General features: G+C 41.7%; 1 protein-coding gene across 2 annotated transcripts in view; it reads left to right on the top strand.

The window, feature by feature from the left end:
• UHRF2 (ubiquitin like with PHD and ring finger domains 2) overlaps positions 1-2,055 on the top strand; it is a 74,549-nt gene extending 72,494 nt beyond the window's left edge. Inside the window, exon 17 of one of the 2 annotated variants that reach the window (XR_004043718.2) lies at positions 1,015-1,050. Coding sequence is in view for 1 of the 2 variants with exons in the window: in XM_030877151.3 (XP_030733011.1) it covers positions 1,015-1,161 (147 nt within the window). In the remaining variant the exon portion in view is untranslated. Of the gene's footprint in view, positions 1-1,014 lie in introns of both variants that reach the window. The other variant, XM_030877151.3, reaches the window with a different exon arrangement.
• The last annotated feature ends 14,717 nt before the right edge of the window (positions 2,056-16,772 follow it).

Raw genomic sequence — 16,772 nt, forward strand, 5'->3', positions numbered from 1 at the left:
GTAGAACTCCTTTCTCATTTTCCCTTGTTAGGCCAGAAGGCACACTAACCTCCAAACCTCTTTTCAGCACGCGAACAAGCATTTTTTTCATGAAGCAGAATAGATAAGGAACCTTGCTGGTTAGGAAGCATTTAATTACATCTTGGTGGTGAATCCATGTTTTAATTCTATAGTAATTCAAATCTGTATAGTCTCAACATGCTATCATGTTTGAAATTATTGAGGAGGGGTTGAAATAGAGAAGAAAGTAACGTGTTGTTGCTATTTTCTGTTACAGCTTACGTATGTTTCATATATTATAGTGCAAACTGAAATAATTTCGTGTACTTGAGGGGACCTAGAACAGATTCTGTCTGGCAGCATGCCCAGAGGAGTTGAATATTGTCTTATCAATGTGGTGTAAAAGGAATTTGAATTTCAGTCAAACCAAGGTTGGAATCTTGTTCTACTGACTGGTGGTTACATGCCCTGACCTAACTTCTGAACTTAGTTTCTTTTGTAAAATGGAAACCGACCTTCCACATAAGTGTTAGTATGTGACCTTGAGTCAGTTAAGTAGAGCTAAATATATTTTTGGAAAGCACATTATACATTGACTTCATAAAATAGATATAGTTTTAAGCAGGGGATTCCTGAGTTGTTTTTCTTTTGTGCTCTATCAGGAAAGATCAGGATTAAAATCCAGCCTAGAAGGTGAGGCTAGTGGAAACATGCAGAATTCTAACATTCATTTTTACTGGATGAGGAAATTAATGTATACAAAAGTGGTCATTTACCTGAAGTCTCACAGTATGTGTTAGAGGTGGAACTAAAGCCACGTCTGTAGGTTAATTTTCATAGTGCAGATTCAGGCCTTGACAGTTGTTCTTGTTTTATGTTTCTCTTGTTGCCAAACAGTAAGTTTCTAGTTCTGTTTAAAAGCCTAGGTTGTTGAGTACTTTCTATATGCTTTACCCTCAGATGAAATGAGGTGTTTTTTTATTTTGTTTCATTTTGGTTCTGGTTTTGCCTTAGGATTGCTTACAGCGCTCCTTTAAGGCTCAAGTGTTCTCCTGCCCTGCTTGCCGGCACGATCTTGGCCAGAATTACATCATGATTCCCAATGAGGTTCTGCAGACTCTACTTGACCTTTTCTTCCCTGGCTACAGCAAAGGACGATGATTTGTCTACTTCTACTGTGTTGCTCCCCGTGGCTTTTTGGACAATAAAGAATCTAAAATGGTTGGGGTGGGGGGGGGTGGAAGCAATGGTGGACCATATCTCTCACGTTCTGAAGCAGCTAATCCTCTTTCCTACGTAGCCATCACCTTGTGTGTGTAGTAAGAGGCCCATTTCTCAACTGTCTTTTAAATATCAAAAGGTAGTTCTTGTCAGTTTAACAACTAGTTTTAATGAGTAAAAAGTCAAAGCCTCAGCTCTAGTTGATATCCAAGTTATGATTTATTTTGCAACTACCTCAGGACAGAAAAGATTTATGGGGATTTTTTAAATCATTGAATAATTAGTTAAATGAAGTTTTAGCTACACACTGCCTCCCAAATATTAGTTGTGCCTGGTTCATGTAATTTGATTTTCAGAAAAGGAAGTGACACTTGAGATTGTTGGAATGAACGCAGCTTCTGTAGTGTGCATAATACATTTTTAATGTCTTCTTCCATTACAGTGTGTGTTTTGCAGGACAGGTTCATTTTTTTTAGCCAATTTTGTGAGCTCCATTGTGCTTTCTTCTGGTGTTTTATGCAAGCTGACTACTAATGAAAACAATATGAATGCATTGTTGCTGCATTAGTGTAATGTGGTGTGGTTTTGCACTTAAAAGAGGTATTCAGATGATCTAGTTGTAAATGTTCATGTGAAAAGCCTCTTCTGTACTAGTCAAACTGCTTTTAGTGAGTCTCACCAGTGGTTTTACATCTGCAGAGCATTGAGGACTGGGCTGACTTTTTGAGAGGATTGAAATTGCTTCATATTGTGATCCTAAATTTTATATTCACTATATTCCCTAAAATATACCTTAATAAATATTTTATGACCAGAAAAATAGTTCATCTTGTTTCACTTTTTTACGTTTGTCTGGCTTATATTTGTAGGTGTTTTTAAGAATCAGTCATTTCCAGAGTATTTCACTGTGTGTTTTTACTGAAACATTTTGCACAATTTTTTACTCTTAATTTTTGGTATTGAGAACTAGTATGAAATCTTAAGCACTAAGGGACAGATTTCACCCTGGATTTGATCTTTTGGGTTGTTTTTAACTGAATGGGGAAAAAGTTTCAAATTAAGAACCAAGTGACTATTCTTTTATTTATAACAACCAAGTCTTATGTTCAATTTAAGCATAATCAGTGCTACTTATTTCACAAACCTGAGAATATTCTAAAACAGTTCTAGTTTCTGAAACTAAATTTTCATAAAACTTTTAATATTATCGAATCAGTTTTCCTACCCCTGAATTCAGAGCCATAAATATAGCCAATATTTATTGAATATTTGCTTTGCATTTGTTCATGTGTGTTTATTTAATTCTGACAGTCCTAATAGGCAGGATTTCTTATCCTCTTCTTATGGATGAATATCAAAGGCACAGAAAGGTTAAGAAACTGGCCAAAGTTCATAGGGCAAGGAAGTGCCAGAACAGTGCTGTAAACAGGCTATCTGAGTCCAGACCTGGCAATCTACTTCTGGGCTATGTAGACTCTCACATTTGAATATAAGCCAGACTGGTTTCAGTGCTTTTCCTGCATTCAGTTAAGCTCAAAAGCAGCTCTGGGAAACACAGCACCGTGATTGGAGCTACTGTCACTTAGGGCTAGTTTTAAGCATTAGAATCATTTTTATTTTGAAGAATCAAATTTAAATTAGATTGAAAATGAATCATTAAATTGCATCATCTAGTATTTTATTTCCTCTGGCATTGGCCATATCGCTGCATGAAGGGTGGAGAATACCTTCCAGTTTCAGCTACTTGAATTTGTTCTACCACTTTTTACGGAAATAAGGAATTCCCACATTTATGCTATATGTTGTTTTAACTTTGCTATAAAATGATAGATTATGAAAAAAAAGGTGATTACAGCTTAACATGTTCGGAAGTGTCAAGAATGTCCCAAAGCTAAACAATTTTATATTACTCTTAAACTTTTTTCTAAAGACTTCAAGTTTTTTTTACATAAATATTTCAGTTTGTATCTAGAAGATACAGACTTTCAGAAAGCATAATGTTGTCACAATATGTTGTCACACGTGTAAAACAATTTTTTAACTAATTACATCATCAAATCTAGTAAATATTTGTTCGAATTTCCATTGTTTCAAATGTCATACATGGATATTTAAGTTTGTTTGAATCAGGATCCAAATAAGGACTTTACATTGTTACTAATTGCTATCTCGTAAGTATCTTTAATCTGTGTATATCCCCTTAATCTTTTTTTTTCCCTTTGCCTTTTACAGTTTGCATTTTGAAATGTTCTGGAGCCTTTCAAACAGAATAGATTTTGCCAATTATAACCATGTGGTATTGTTTAACCTGTTTCTCTTTATTTTCTATAAATTGGTAGTTAGAATTCAAGACTGACCAAATTCAGGCTTGAATTGGGTGGGGGGGGCGGCGGCAAGACTTCCTCATAAGTGGTGTGGTCATCCTTCAGGAGGGTGGTACATAATGTCTTGTTGTCTCTTGGGCATAAGTTTGAAAGCTGAGGGTTTTACTGGATTCTATTACATTTAGTAAGTTATACTGATTGCTGAGCACTCAGCCACTTTCATAAGGGTAGGAGTTTTCTTTTTTCTAGTTAGAGTAGGCAGATCCTCTAGTTTTAGAACTCACTTCTAAATAATATGGTTCATTCAACAAATATGTGCATGCTAGTATGTTTAAGGGTATTAGGTAATCTTTTGGCAGCTGGCAATCAAAAACACCCTTAGCTGTCTTACAACCCTACTGTGACAGTTTGGCTAACATAAAGGGGCCCTGTCTATATAAAGCTTAAAGCTTTGGATCTCAGTATAGATCCTACTTATAAGAGCTGGGGATCTGCTCTGACTTGCCCACTGTCTATTTCTCTTTGCGCACCAGGGACGAAACCTTTCCCCGTTCTTCTTCAGGACACCCTGAAGATAGAGCTCATTACTGCCTACCTGTCTGATTTGTCTGTCTTAATTTGAGGAAATAACTTGGTGGCCCACTCAGCAACAGCTCACAGTAAGAAGAGTTATCCTTACTTGTCCGCTGACTAGTCCCCACACCAGACCTTTAAATCTCTGAAAGAACTGATATTTAGTAACCTGGGTTAATCAGACGCTACACAGGAAAAAAAAAAAAGATTAAACACCAGTCACTGGACACAAGGAATCAAGAGCCAGCTAGAGGGACCAAGCAGGCCGACCAAATGATGTATTGAAAAAAATGAATGAAAGAATAAGAGTTTTACGACTATATCCTCAAGTATGAAATTGCATAGTATTGATAGAGTAAGAACAAGCTGCTGTGCAAAGAGTAATTTGAGATTAAAATTCTTTGAAATAAACATGACTGTGAAAACAAAATGCAACAGACAAAACAGAATGGACACTGCCAGAATTTGAATGTATTGCTGAGTAATCCATTATATGAGTATCCTGCAATCTGTCTATGCACCTCCTGATGTATAGGTTGTTTCCAGGATTTCGCTATTATAAGGCAAGCTGCTGCAAACCTTTGTCTTTCGAAAATAGTTTGACATTTCTTATAAAATTAATTACATGCTTAACATACAACCCATCAATTTCATTAATATTTATTCAGGAAGAATGAAGACCTATTTCTAAAGCAGTTTGTACCGTTTTACACTGCCAGCAGTGTATGAGAGTTCAGGTTGCCACAATCTCACTAACACTTCATTTTGTTCTTTCATTATAACCATTCTGGACAGAGGGGGCGTGTAGTCTCTGTAGGAGACAAGAGTGGGTTGAAAATTTAGTGACCAGAACGACTGTAGTAGTCATTTTTACTTTTCACCAGGTATTTCTGGCTCAAGTGCACGTGTTAGGATTATACATCCCAACCTCCTTGTGCTTGGCCAGGGCCACGTGACCAGCTGGTCAGTTAGTTGTATCAAATGCTATGTGTCACTTCCGAGCAGAGCATTTCATTGCCCTCCAGAGTTTTCTTTCCCCTTCCATGGAGACCAGTAGCATCTAAATAGAGCTTTTCTATCAGAGTGGGGTCCCCAGCCAACTTGTGATGTACATGCAACGTGAGTGTGAAGTAAATTTTAAGAGCATAAGGTTTTTGAGTCGCTAATACATGACCCAGCCTTTCCTGACCGATAGCATTCCTAAATTCCTCAGCCTACCAGTACACGTGAAATTGAATTTAATTGATCTTTTTAATACTTTGGCACTAGAACGTCTGCTGTTTTAAAACTGAATTCTTTACTATCCAAATTGATTGACAAAGCTATTGATAAATTGGTTGGTGGCATGGTAGGCAACCTCCAAGATGGTCCCCAGTGATCGCTACCTCCTGGGCTTCATGCCCTGTTGTAATCTACTCTCTGTGAGTGTGGGCTGGAATGCTTTTATTCAACTCATGTAATGTAGTGAATAGAAGTGATGGGATGTCACTTCCAAAGTTAGATACTGTGGCTTCCACTTGGGCACCCTCTCTTGCTCAAGAGAGGCTCATGTGGCAAGAAACTGATGTCTCCACCCAACAGCCAGTAAGATCCTGAAGCCAGAGGAGGTGAGTATGGAACTGGATTCTCCCCTGGTTAAGGCTTGAGCCTCCATGCTTTCTGTTAAGAAGTATCCTGTTGGGCTTCCCTGGTGGCGCAGTGGTTAAGAATCCGCCTGCCAATGCAGGAGAGAGCGGTTCAAGCCTTGGTCCGGGAAGATCCCACATGCCGCAGAGCAGCTAAGCCCGTGCGCCACAACTACTGAGCCTGCATTCCACAACTACGGAAGCCCATGTGCCTAGAGCCCATGCTCTGCAACAAGAGAAGCCACCTCAATGAGAAGCCCGCACACCACAACGAAGAGTAGCCCCCGCTCACCGCAACTAGAGAAAGCCTGCACTCAGCAATGAAGATCCAGTGCAGCCAAAAATAACTAAAAATTAAAAAAAACAACAACTGTTATTCACATTGTTCTTCCCCTATGGGTAATGTGGTGTTTTTCTCTAGCCTCTTTCAAGATTTTTTTTTGTCTTTAATTTTCAATTATGATGTGACTAAGCATGAGTTTCTTTAGATCTGTCTTGTTTTGGGTTCATTCAGCTTCTTGAGTCTAGATTATATCTTTTGTCAAATTTGGAAACTTTGCAGCCATTTTTTCTTCAAATGTGATTTCAGCCCTGTACTTTTTCTTCTCTCCTTCAGAACTTTAATGCCATGAATGTTCGTTTTGTTGTTGTCCCACAAGTCTCTGAGATTCTGTTCATTTTTACTCACTTTATAGTCTCTATTGTTCAGATTAGATTAATTCTTAGTGATCTGCAGGTCCACTGATAATTTCGTCTGCCATCTATATTCTGCTTCTGAGCCCATCGGGTAAGTTTTTTCTATTTTGGTTATTGTATGTTTCAGTTCTAAAATTTGTTTGGGACTTCCACATATCTCTTACTCAAGTTTATATGATGAGTAATTTTGTACTGGATCCTGGACATTTGGAGTAATATGAGAATCTTATTCCTATTTAAATCTTCTATTTTATAAGGCCAACTGTTTAGGTTCAGCGGGGTTCAGGCCCACTTTTGTGGTTCAGTGTCAATTTTCAAAGCCTCTGCGTTGCTATTCTGGTTCACCTCCACTTGGATGCTACCCAGAAACCAATCTGAAACCTCAGCAGTAGTCCACCCATAGTTCACTTTGCCATGTTGATTATGGTCAGTTTCATGCATGGTCTGCTTGAGGGTCTGCCCAAGACTTCATTAATAGATTTAAAGGAACCCTTTCTCCAGCTTCTTTCTCTCTGTAATCCTCCTTCAACCTCTAGTTGGGATGGTTAAGATGCTGCCTCTTTGCAGCTGGTCACTCAGTACAGGGCAGGGATGGTCCACAGGGCTCCTCCCCACAGTCTTGGCCACATCTAGTGAGTATGGGGATGGGTGTTCACTTGGAATGGGGCAGGTATAATCAAATGGATTTTTTCATACAGGTCACCCTTTTCCCATCCTTTGGCTTATGAGAGCAGGCTTTTTGTTTTCTTCATCTGTACCCATTGATGTTTTCAGGTTTTAGGTTTTTCTTGCACCCAAACCAGGAAAGTAAAAAGGTGGCAAAAGAAAAAACCCAGGAAACTTCCAGGTCATTCCTCAAGTTCCAAAGTGCCTACCCAGGCTACCACCTTTTTTCCACCTTTCAGAGCCTTTTGATAGTTGCTTTATATATTTTGTCCAGGGTTTTTGGTTATATTTAGTAGCAGGAATGAGATGAAATGTATTTACTCCATCTTGTGTGGTACTCAGAGTCCTCCAAGTAGCCTTTCAAAAATGGATAAAATACTATAAACAAAGCAGACATACTTTCATCAGTCACCCTGCCCATTCCCCTCCCCCTCCCAAGAAATTATGAGTTCAGTGTTGCCTTTTCTGTTTATACTTAGGTATTCATAAACAAAATATAGTATTTCAAATGTTAAAATCTGCGAATTTTATTTCATTGGACTTTATGCTTTAAGATAGTCTTCTCTTTTAATAGGTAAACTTAGTCTCTTTATGTGTGTTTTACTGGAATGTTTATTCCTATCATTGCAGTTTGTTTATTGTTACGGAGGAGGCAGGAGTAATTCTTACTTTTCCTCCATATTCTCATAATTGAAGAGGATTTGATCCTCGCTGCCCCACCCCTGCCACACACACACACTGGACTGAAAGGTAATGTTTCTATCATTTTGTGATCATCCTTATTCTTTCAACTTACTACACTTTAGAGCATATTGATATGATTGGTATTTATAAAATAGTCAGTAGCTCAGTTGTTTTCTGAATAAAACAAATATATTTTTGTTTCCCTTCAGATTACCTTTTCTGACCTATTAATGTTTACTATTCGTTATAACTTATTTTTTAAAACTCGTTATTTTAAATATGACTTGCTGTTTTACTTGACAGGTTTTGTCTGTTTACTCACTGTTTCTTGTTGAATACTTCAAGATGTTTTTTTACAGTAGACTTTTCAGTGAAAGTCTACAAACAGTAAATTTTCTCAGTCTTTGTGGGTCTGAAAATGTTTTTTCCCCACTGATTTTAGAAAGATAAATTGGCTGGGTTTAGAATTCTAGGTTGCTAGTTATTCTTTCTGTAGCATTCTGTAGGTATTCCATTGTGTTCTGGCATCTTTTATTGCTGAAAAAAGTTGGATGTCATTTTGATTATTTCTTTGAAGGATATATGTTTTTCCCCCCCAATGACTTTGGAGTTTCACTAAAATCTATCTAGGTGTGGATTAATTGCTGTTTGCTTTGCTTTGGGATTCATTGTACTCCTTTAGATTGAAAATGCAGTTCTGGAATTAAAAATTTTTCTTTTAAAAATAATTGTTCCATTTTTTTCTATCTCCTTCTTAACCTCCTAGAAGTTTGCAGCAGTCTACCCTCCATACCTTAGTATCTGTTACATCTTTCATCTCTTTACCCACTCTGTGCTATGGTCTAAGTGATTTCCTTATATCTTCCAATTCACTGAATTTTCTCTTTGAGTCTAGCCCACTTTTTAACTGAACCAGTTGTTAATTTTGTTGAATGGGACTCTTTCACGATGCAACTAGTACGAATTTGGCTTCTGCATTCACATGTAGCAAAGATTCTTGTTAGTGACTTTGTTTCCACCCGTGGCCTGGGAGGGAAAGTTTGTTTTCCTGCTGTGACCCTGAGCTAGAATTACCAGTTTTTCAGTCCTGGTATTGGAACAGAACTTTCCCAATTCTAAGCATACCCCATTCCTGCTTCTTACTATACATTATAACTGCAGCCTCGATTCCTAACATCTCTTCCCTGGCATCTTTGGAATCCCAATTCCTAAGACACATATCCAGTCCAGCCGCCTCCATGGGCCTCGTAGTGTCAGGTCCTTTGGGTTCCCTCTTCATTTCTGCCAAGTGGAGATTTCCTTTTCTTCCTTGAGAACCTATGTGTGTTTTTTAATGGGGGGAAGAGAAGTATTTCACTGGCATATCTATGTCTTTGGAGCAGGGATAGCAACAGTTCCCGTATATGTTCATTCTGTGTCCAAAAAGAATTGAGTACCGTTGGTATGTTTCATACCAGCTTACTACTCGCACACCCGGTGAGGTAAATGCCATCATCTCCATTTTACTGGAGATAAGAGAGTTACTCATCCTAAGTCACAGACGGTAGTCAGGAGCAGATTTAGAATTTAAGCTCAAGGCTGTGTTACTTTCCACTACTTTTTCTGCTTCACTATGTTGTTTGATTATTTACTCCAGTATTTTCATATTACATCCTTTTGCTCTTTGAAAACCAGGTTTGGACACGATTTTAAAGAGAACCGGTGTGTAACCTGACTGAATTTCATCTGAAAATGTCTGAGTGGTTGTTGCATGGCACCTATTTCTTTTTAGAGACTCTTCTCGTTTGCATACCGTAAAAACCATGGGCTTCATTCCTAAATGCAACCAGTTTCTGGGAAATAATGAAGTTGCTTAAGGATGATACTGAGCCTGCTTAACTGGCTCCTTTCAGCCTCTCGTCCCCAAACTGCCTCTTGCTCAGGAGCATTAGACCTCAGACTGACAGCACTGGTGTGAATGGCAGATGCTGTCCCAGGCTAAAGGCTGTCTTTCTGACAAAATGCAGAAATAGTGCTGACTCTGCTCTCTACCCCCCGACTCCCCCCACCCCACCCCCAGCCAACATGGCTGGCACCACACACTATACTCACTCCTTTGCTATTTGCAAGTTTATGTAACAGCCTACCCAACTGTCTCCTTCCATGGAAAGTATTTTCTTCATTGTCTTTTGGAATGCATTGAAGCTGCTTCTCTTAACCAATAAAAACATCTAGTTCTTCTATTTTGGGGAACTTTAATATTCCTATGCAGTTCATGTTGGATAAAATGTCTTGAATGCAAGCAAGTTATCTTTTTCCATTCTTTATGCCAGACTTTTAAGAAAGAATCTGTTTGTAATCTAATTGTACTTTGGCTGCTTCCTACTGCAGTGAGTAGCAATTTTGGATCAAGTTCCCAGTGGCAGCACTGTTGGGGGAAATTCTGCATTTTTTTAGGATGACTGATATTACTCCTGGTGCTGTTGGATTCCACCCTGTTTCTGGGAATTTATAACTTCGGCTGTTACTTAAAGCACTTAAATCTTGTGAATCTCACCAAGTTTTTTGTTGTATTTTTTTCAAATGATCTTCAGAAGTGCTTTTGTAGGAAATTGAAAATGTCATACCCCAAACTCTACAAACGCTTTTACTAGTGCTTTTACAGGGCAATAGACAGATCAAAATCACACTAAAATTCTCTTGCGTTGGTTCTGAAAACCCTAGACCTCTATAAGAGATGTCATGGATGACTCCAGAGAGTCATGGAGGTCCATTTAAAAAAGATAATTTGGGGCTTCCCTGGTGGCGCAGTGGTTGAGAGTCCACCTGCCAATGCAGCGGACGCGGGTTCGTGCCCCGGTCCGGGAAGATCCCACATGCTGCGGAGCGGCTGGGCCCGTGAGCCATGGCCGCTGAGCCTGCGCGTCTGGAGCCTGTGCTCCGCGACGGGAGAGGCCACAACAGTGAGAGGCCCGCATACCACAAAATAATAATAATAATAATTTGTAGTTGATTTTTTTCAACCTTCCACTGTCCATTGATTCTCTTGAATTCAGGAGAAATTACAGGCAATCTCCAACCTGCATTTCAGAACTTAATTTGTCGAAGAATGATGGCCATAATCTATGACTTAATGTAGGTTGAAAATGAAATCTCTTATATGAATTTGTACAGATATTTCCTGTAGGAACAATGATACAGAGGAAAGAGGTAGATTTCCAGGTTAGCCTGCAAAAGCCTCTTAAACCCTAATTGAGCAGCACTGCTTTTACGGAAAAGGTATCCAGTAACCCTTCCCAGTTCCAGGCACCAGAGACTGCCCCCTCCCCTAGATAGACTACATGTTCCAAAACAAACTTCGGGATGGGTGATCTGACAGCAGAGATTGTAGCTTCTTTAATATCAGGGACTTGTTCCCCATCCTGAGGAAGTTATATATATGAGAGGTGGGGAGAAGACATGGGAAAAGCTCCAGATGGACAATGTGTACGAAGGCTGGGAAGTTAGTTGGCAAGGTAAAGCTACAGCTGGGAGGCCCCCCGGAACAGGGAGGGCTAGGGGAGGGGGGAAGGGGGAGATCAAGTAGTCAATGAAGCAAGCGATAAGAATTACATATGAACAGGAGAAGCAAGAAAGAGGAAAAAGAACATATACACTCACCCGCACAGACCACACATCTTGGTTAGTCATACACAGCAGGGTCCCTGCCTGCTTCTGTGGCCAGTAATAAGCAGGCGGGTCCTCCAGCCCCTCAGGCTCCCTTCCTGGGAGGTTTCCACCAGCCCTGTCCTCAGGGCTTTGCTGCTCTCTGGACTCAGTTTTCAACTTCACAGACATCCTAACCCCGAGGTAGTCACCCCCCTGCCTCTTACTTCCTTACCTCTGGCCTCAGGTTTGGATCCTGTATGGTTCCCTCAGTTCAGAACTCTTGCCGCCTAGTTGGTTTCTAAGAAAGACTTCCTTGTCCTTCCTCTTCTCTCAGCGTCCTTCCCTCCCACACACATTTCCCTCCTAATCATGGGGTCCTCCCTCTACCCCTGTATTGAGAGACCTTCCCACTCCGCTATGTCTGGTGCCCCCCCTCCCAGCCTCTTTCTCATCCAGGGAACTTGGACCCTAGGTCTCTTGGTCCACTCGCCACCCACCCTCCACACAACACTGCTTCTCTCCTCTTCCTCCACCTGCTTACTGCTGGCCTCCCTCCCTCCCAAGCTTGGGCTTCCTCCTGCCCTCCACCCTCTCCTTTTGTCAGACCCTGTGCTCTCAAGTCAACTTTTTAACCATCCCCCTTCCCCATTCTCTTGATTTCTCTCCTCTTCCTAATTTGAGGGAGTTCTCTCCTGCCTCCTTAATTCGGCCAATTGTTCATGCTCTTGACTCCCTTCTCTTCCTTCTCCCCCTGGAGAACTTTCTCCCACCTCCCCTACCCCCCCATCTGGCTTTTCTTTCCCCCCAATTTTTCTTTCATCTGCCGTGTCACTGAGGTAATGATGTTCCTTCCTCTTCCACATCTGGATCCTTCTCCCCATCCTACCACAGACCCCTACCACCGCCTCCCCCATTTCCTTGCTGTTCCTAACCTGCATCTTTTCCCCACTTTCAGTTCTCTTCCCTCCCTCCTTCCCCAATTACAAATCCTGCCCTCCCTTCCTGACCCAAGGACCGCTTCCCCTCCCCAATACCTTTTCTCCTTTTCCCTCAAAGCCCTCCATCCTGTGCTGGGGTCCCTTTTTTCCTCTCTGGACCCTATTTTCATTCCCTATGATCTCGACTCTAGGCTCAAACCCCTCCTCCCCCTTCTTGACTCCAGAAAGATTCGGACACCTTTCTTTGACCCCAGCGTTTATTCCTCATCTTCTTTCTTCCCTATTTCCCAGGGATTCTTAAAACCCTTTACATATGAGATTGAAAATAACCAAATGCTAAATAAATAAGATGGAGAATACAGATACTAAGGCCTTCGAATATGCTTCTTCCTCTTCCTGAACACCCCCTTCGCCCCTTCTCCACATCTAGTCATGGCTGGCTTCTTTTTGTTCAGATTTTAGCCTGAAAGTCACCTTGTAAGAGAATCATTCCCTGGTCACCTAATATAAAGGATTCCCAAACACCACCCACCCACAGGCCATATTGGTTTTTGTTTTCTAAAGAACATTTAATACTGTGAAGTCTTGATGTGTTTGTCCATCTAGAATTGATGTCCCATGAAAGAGGACTTAACTTTCTTGTTCATCTTGTATCTCTGTCATTTAGAATGGTGCCTGGTACATAATGGCTCAGTCAGTTTGCTGAATAAGTTAGTGATTTCTAGGTACCAGACACTATGCCAAGTGCTCACTCTATCTTGTTTAATCCTTACAACAAGGCTGACTGAAGTAAGTACTTTTATTATTGCTATTTTATACCTTAAGTAACTGAAGTGCAGGAAGGATAAGTGAATTTGCCTGTTGTCTCAAAACAGTTGGTATATCTGAGAATTTAATCCAGATCCGTATGAAGTCACAGCTCATGTTCCTCCCACTTTCTCTGGTGGTCCAGAGGAAAAGGGCCCTTAGGAATGGAAAGGGAAAGAAGATGGATCTGAATGCAAGGTAAGTCAAACTGGAGTCAGGACTCCTGTGCTGGTACAGGGAGTGCAGGATGTATAGAATAGGACATTAGATCCTATGTGAAGATGAGGATAATAACAGGAGCTAACACTAAGGAGCACTTACTTTGTGCCAGGTTCCAAACAATATATCGAATTCACTCTCACCTAGGAGTGGTAATGTCATCTTACAGATAAGGCGACTGAGGCTCAGAGATGCTAATTATCTTCTCTGAGGCCATACAGGTACATATAGGGGAGCTGGGATACCACCCCAGGCAGTCTGACTACAAAGCAAGTACTCTGGTTGCTATCCTGCACTACACCCAGCAGGAAAATAAACAGACTTATGAGAGTAGTATGCTCTGTGTTGGGCACCAACTCCTGCTTCCTGGATTCTTGTCTTCTGGACATTCTGGAATGACCTCAGCTGATGGAACACTCCTGCCTCCTGGCTTACCTCTTACTGCTCTCCACAGAGGAGGTGATTGACGATGATCACCACGTTACTCCACTAGCACTGGGGAAGCCCCTCCCCCACTTTTTATCTCCTCCCTTCACCTGGGATCAGCACAGGGCGGCAATTCTGGATTAGCGTATCTGCTCTACAGACTCAAGCTTTTTTCTTGAGTGGGGTGTCCCCGGGCTCAGATTGCTGAAGCATGGGGGTAAAAATGGAGAAGCAAGCCCTTCCAGCTAGAGATCTAAAACCACAGTCTCCAATTGGCTTCTTATTGATAATAAAGCTGATTTGTTTTCCAAATGGCAGGAGCGAGCCTAGCAGGCCAGACAGGCGGAAGCACAGGTGGCATCGGCTCTAGGACAGTCTGCTCCGGTCATAGAGGGATTTTCCTCTCAAAATGGTAAGATTTGCATAAAAGATGCAAGGTTGACTAAGTCCAGCCTCTTCCTCACCCCTACCTGCCTCCCCAGACCCATCCCTTAAAGGCTTAGAGTTCTGGAAATGTCTCTGAAATGTGAACAAAGAAAGCTGAGAGGCAACAAAACCTGGGACTTGTTAGAAATGCAAATTCTCTGGCCCTGCCCCAGAGGTACTGAATCAGAAATGCATCAGGGCTCAGCATTCTGTTGTCTGTAAGCCCTTCTGGTGATCTAGACACACTAAGGTTTGAAAACCACTGCCCTAGGTAACATCCCTAACCCTGGCTGATGTCTGAGCCAAATGTTATGTCCCAGAGCCCTGCAAACCTCTCAAAGTGCTAACATCTCAACTTCCAAACTGCTTGTCCCAGATGGCTTCTTGCACCCAAAACTGGCACCTGCCTCCTTTATTTGCATGAAAGGCACCAGTTTGGTCATTGGAAAACACGTTCCCTATATGTATCTAGAGGGTTCATGATTTTTTTTTTAATTATTATTATTTATTTATTTTTGGCTGCGTCGGGTCTTCATTGCTGCGCGTGGGCTTTCTCTAGTTGCAGCGAGCGGGGGCTACTCTTCGTTGCGGTGCGCAGGCTTCCCAGTGCGGTGGCTTCTCTTGTTGCGCCGCACGGGTTCTAGGTGTGTGGGCTCAGTAGTTGTGGCTCGCAGGCTTCAGTAGTTGTGGCTCGCAGGCTCTAGAGCACAGGCTCAGTAGTTGTGGCGCACAGTCTTACTTGCTCCGCGGCATGTGGGATCTTACCGGACCAGGGCTCAAACCCGTGTCCCCTGCATTGGCAGGTGGATTCTTAACCACTGCACCACCAGGGAAATCCTTCATGGCGTTTTCAGACTGAGCTGGGGCCCTTCCCCTCTATGACACACAGCTACAAGGCGAGGGTTGTTCCAGGAGTGGCCTGTGGCCTGTCCCAGGGCTGTGAGAAGGCCAAGGGGATGCCCGATTCACAGGATGTATGTGTGTGTCTACATCAGACTCCTCATCTTCAAAAGTGCTCAAAAGGTATATTCTCCATAACATTTTGTAGGTACTTAATACCCCTGAATTGAATAATTTAAAATGGTTAAAATGGTAAATTTTATCACAAGGTGGGGGTGAGGGGGAACTATACAAAGCCTGTCCAGAGGCGTGTCTCCCAGGCCTGGCATTTTGTACTTAGCTTTAATAGAACCCTCACAGCATGCACTGGGAATACTGGTTTCCATGGCAGTGTCCCTCTTTGAGATCAAGGATTATTCCTTCATTCATTCAATTTATATTTGTTTGTTGAACACATACAATGTGGAAGACCCCAGCTCAGCACTGGGAATCCAATGATGAATGAGATATGGTCCCTGCTCTCAGAAGACTTAGTCTAATGAGGTAGACAAAAATCAAGTAAACAGAATAATTACTAACTGTGCAAAGAGTGTAGGATAACAAACTGAGTGCCAAGCTAGAAAAAGAGAGATCCCATTTCATGGAGACGTGCAGAAGACCTCCTGAAGAGATGCTGGAACATGAAGAACAAACGGGAGCCAGCAAAGCAAAGGTGACAGGGACAAGTGCTCCAGGTGGACGATACTACACGGGCAAAGACCCGGAGCAGGGAAAGATGGCACAAGCCTCAGGTGAACGCATGAGTGACTTAATAGTGAAGACAGTTTACTTCAACTCTCTTAATCACCTGCTTTTGCCCCTAACATATTCCAAGGCAAGCAGTGAATGACCAGCTGTGGAGACAACTTGGGTACTGGACCACTAACACTTTACAGTCTGATAAGAAAGAAAAGAATTGCTGTTCACTCTGATGGTTTGTTTACACATGCTTGTGCTTCCTCAGAAGGGGCTACTCCATTCCCTGATGGTCAGTCTGTGTTGAGAGCCTGGTTTCCAGCTCAGGAAGGGCAGAGTCTCCAGGTGTGTGGTGACCATGGCAGTGTGGTACCCAGTTTACACCGGTAGGAACTGGAGTTGTTCAGCCTGGGTTCAGATTCTGGCTGTTCTTTCTCATCAGCTGTGTGACCTTGGGCATCCTTCCATACCTTCCCCCTCGTGTAAAAGTGGAATGTTGTGAGGCTCCAATGAAATAATAAACACTTAGAATAGTACCTGAGAAGTACTCAACAGATATTAATCATTTAATTATTATGTAAAAAAGGAACCATGGATCCCATCACTTCGCTACTGCTTAGTTAGGCTGAAATGAACAGTTCTACAAACTTTTAAGTGTGAGAATGAGTAGACCGCTTGCAGAGCATTCAATAGAGCACGCAGACCTTTCGTTCTGGTCACTATCATAATAGCTTGAATGATGGTTGGTTGAGTAACAAACAAGGAACCAAGTAGTCAGGGTTAGAGCAGATGCTCAATAACTTTTGGGGAGGAACATATGAAGCATTTGCTATTTCTAGGGAAAAGTTATTTGTGGCAGGCGTGCTAATTGCCTACCTGAAACTCATTCTTTTCCTTTTCTTCAATTAACAAACTTCTGGTTTTCTTTGGGGCAGTAACATGCCCAGGTAAAAGACCTTCTCATA

The sequence above is a fragment of the Globicephala melas genome, chromosome 6 (assembly GCF_963455315.2).
Source record: "Globicephala melas chromosome 6, mGloMel1.2, whole genome shotgun sequence".
In the NCBI taxonomy this organism is placed as follows: domain Eukaryota; kingdom Metazoa; phylum Chordata; class Mammalia; order Artiodactyla; family Delphinidae; genus Globicephala; species Globicephala melas.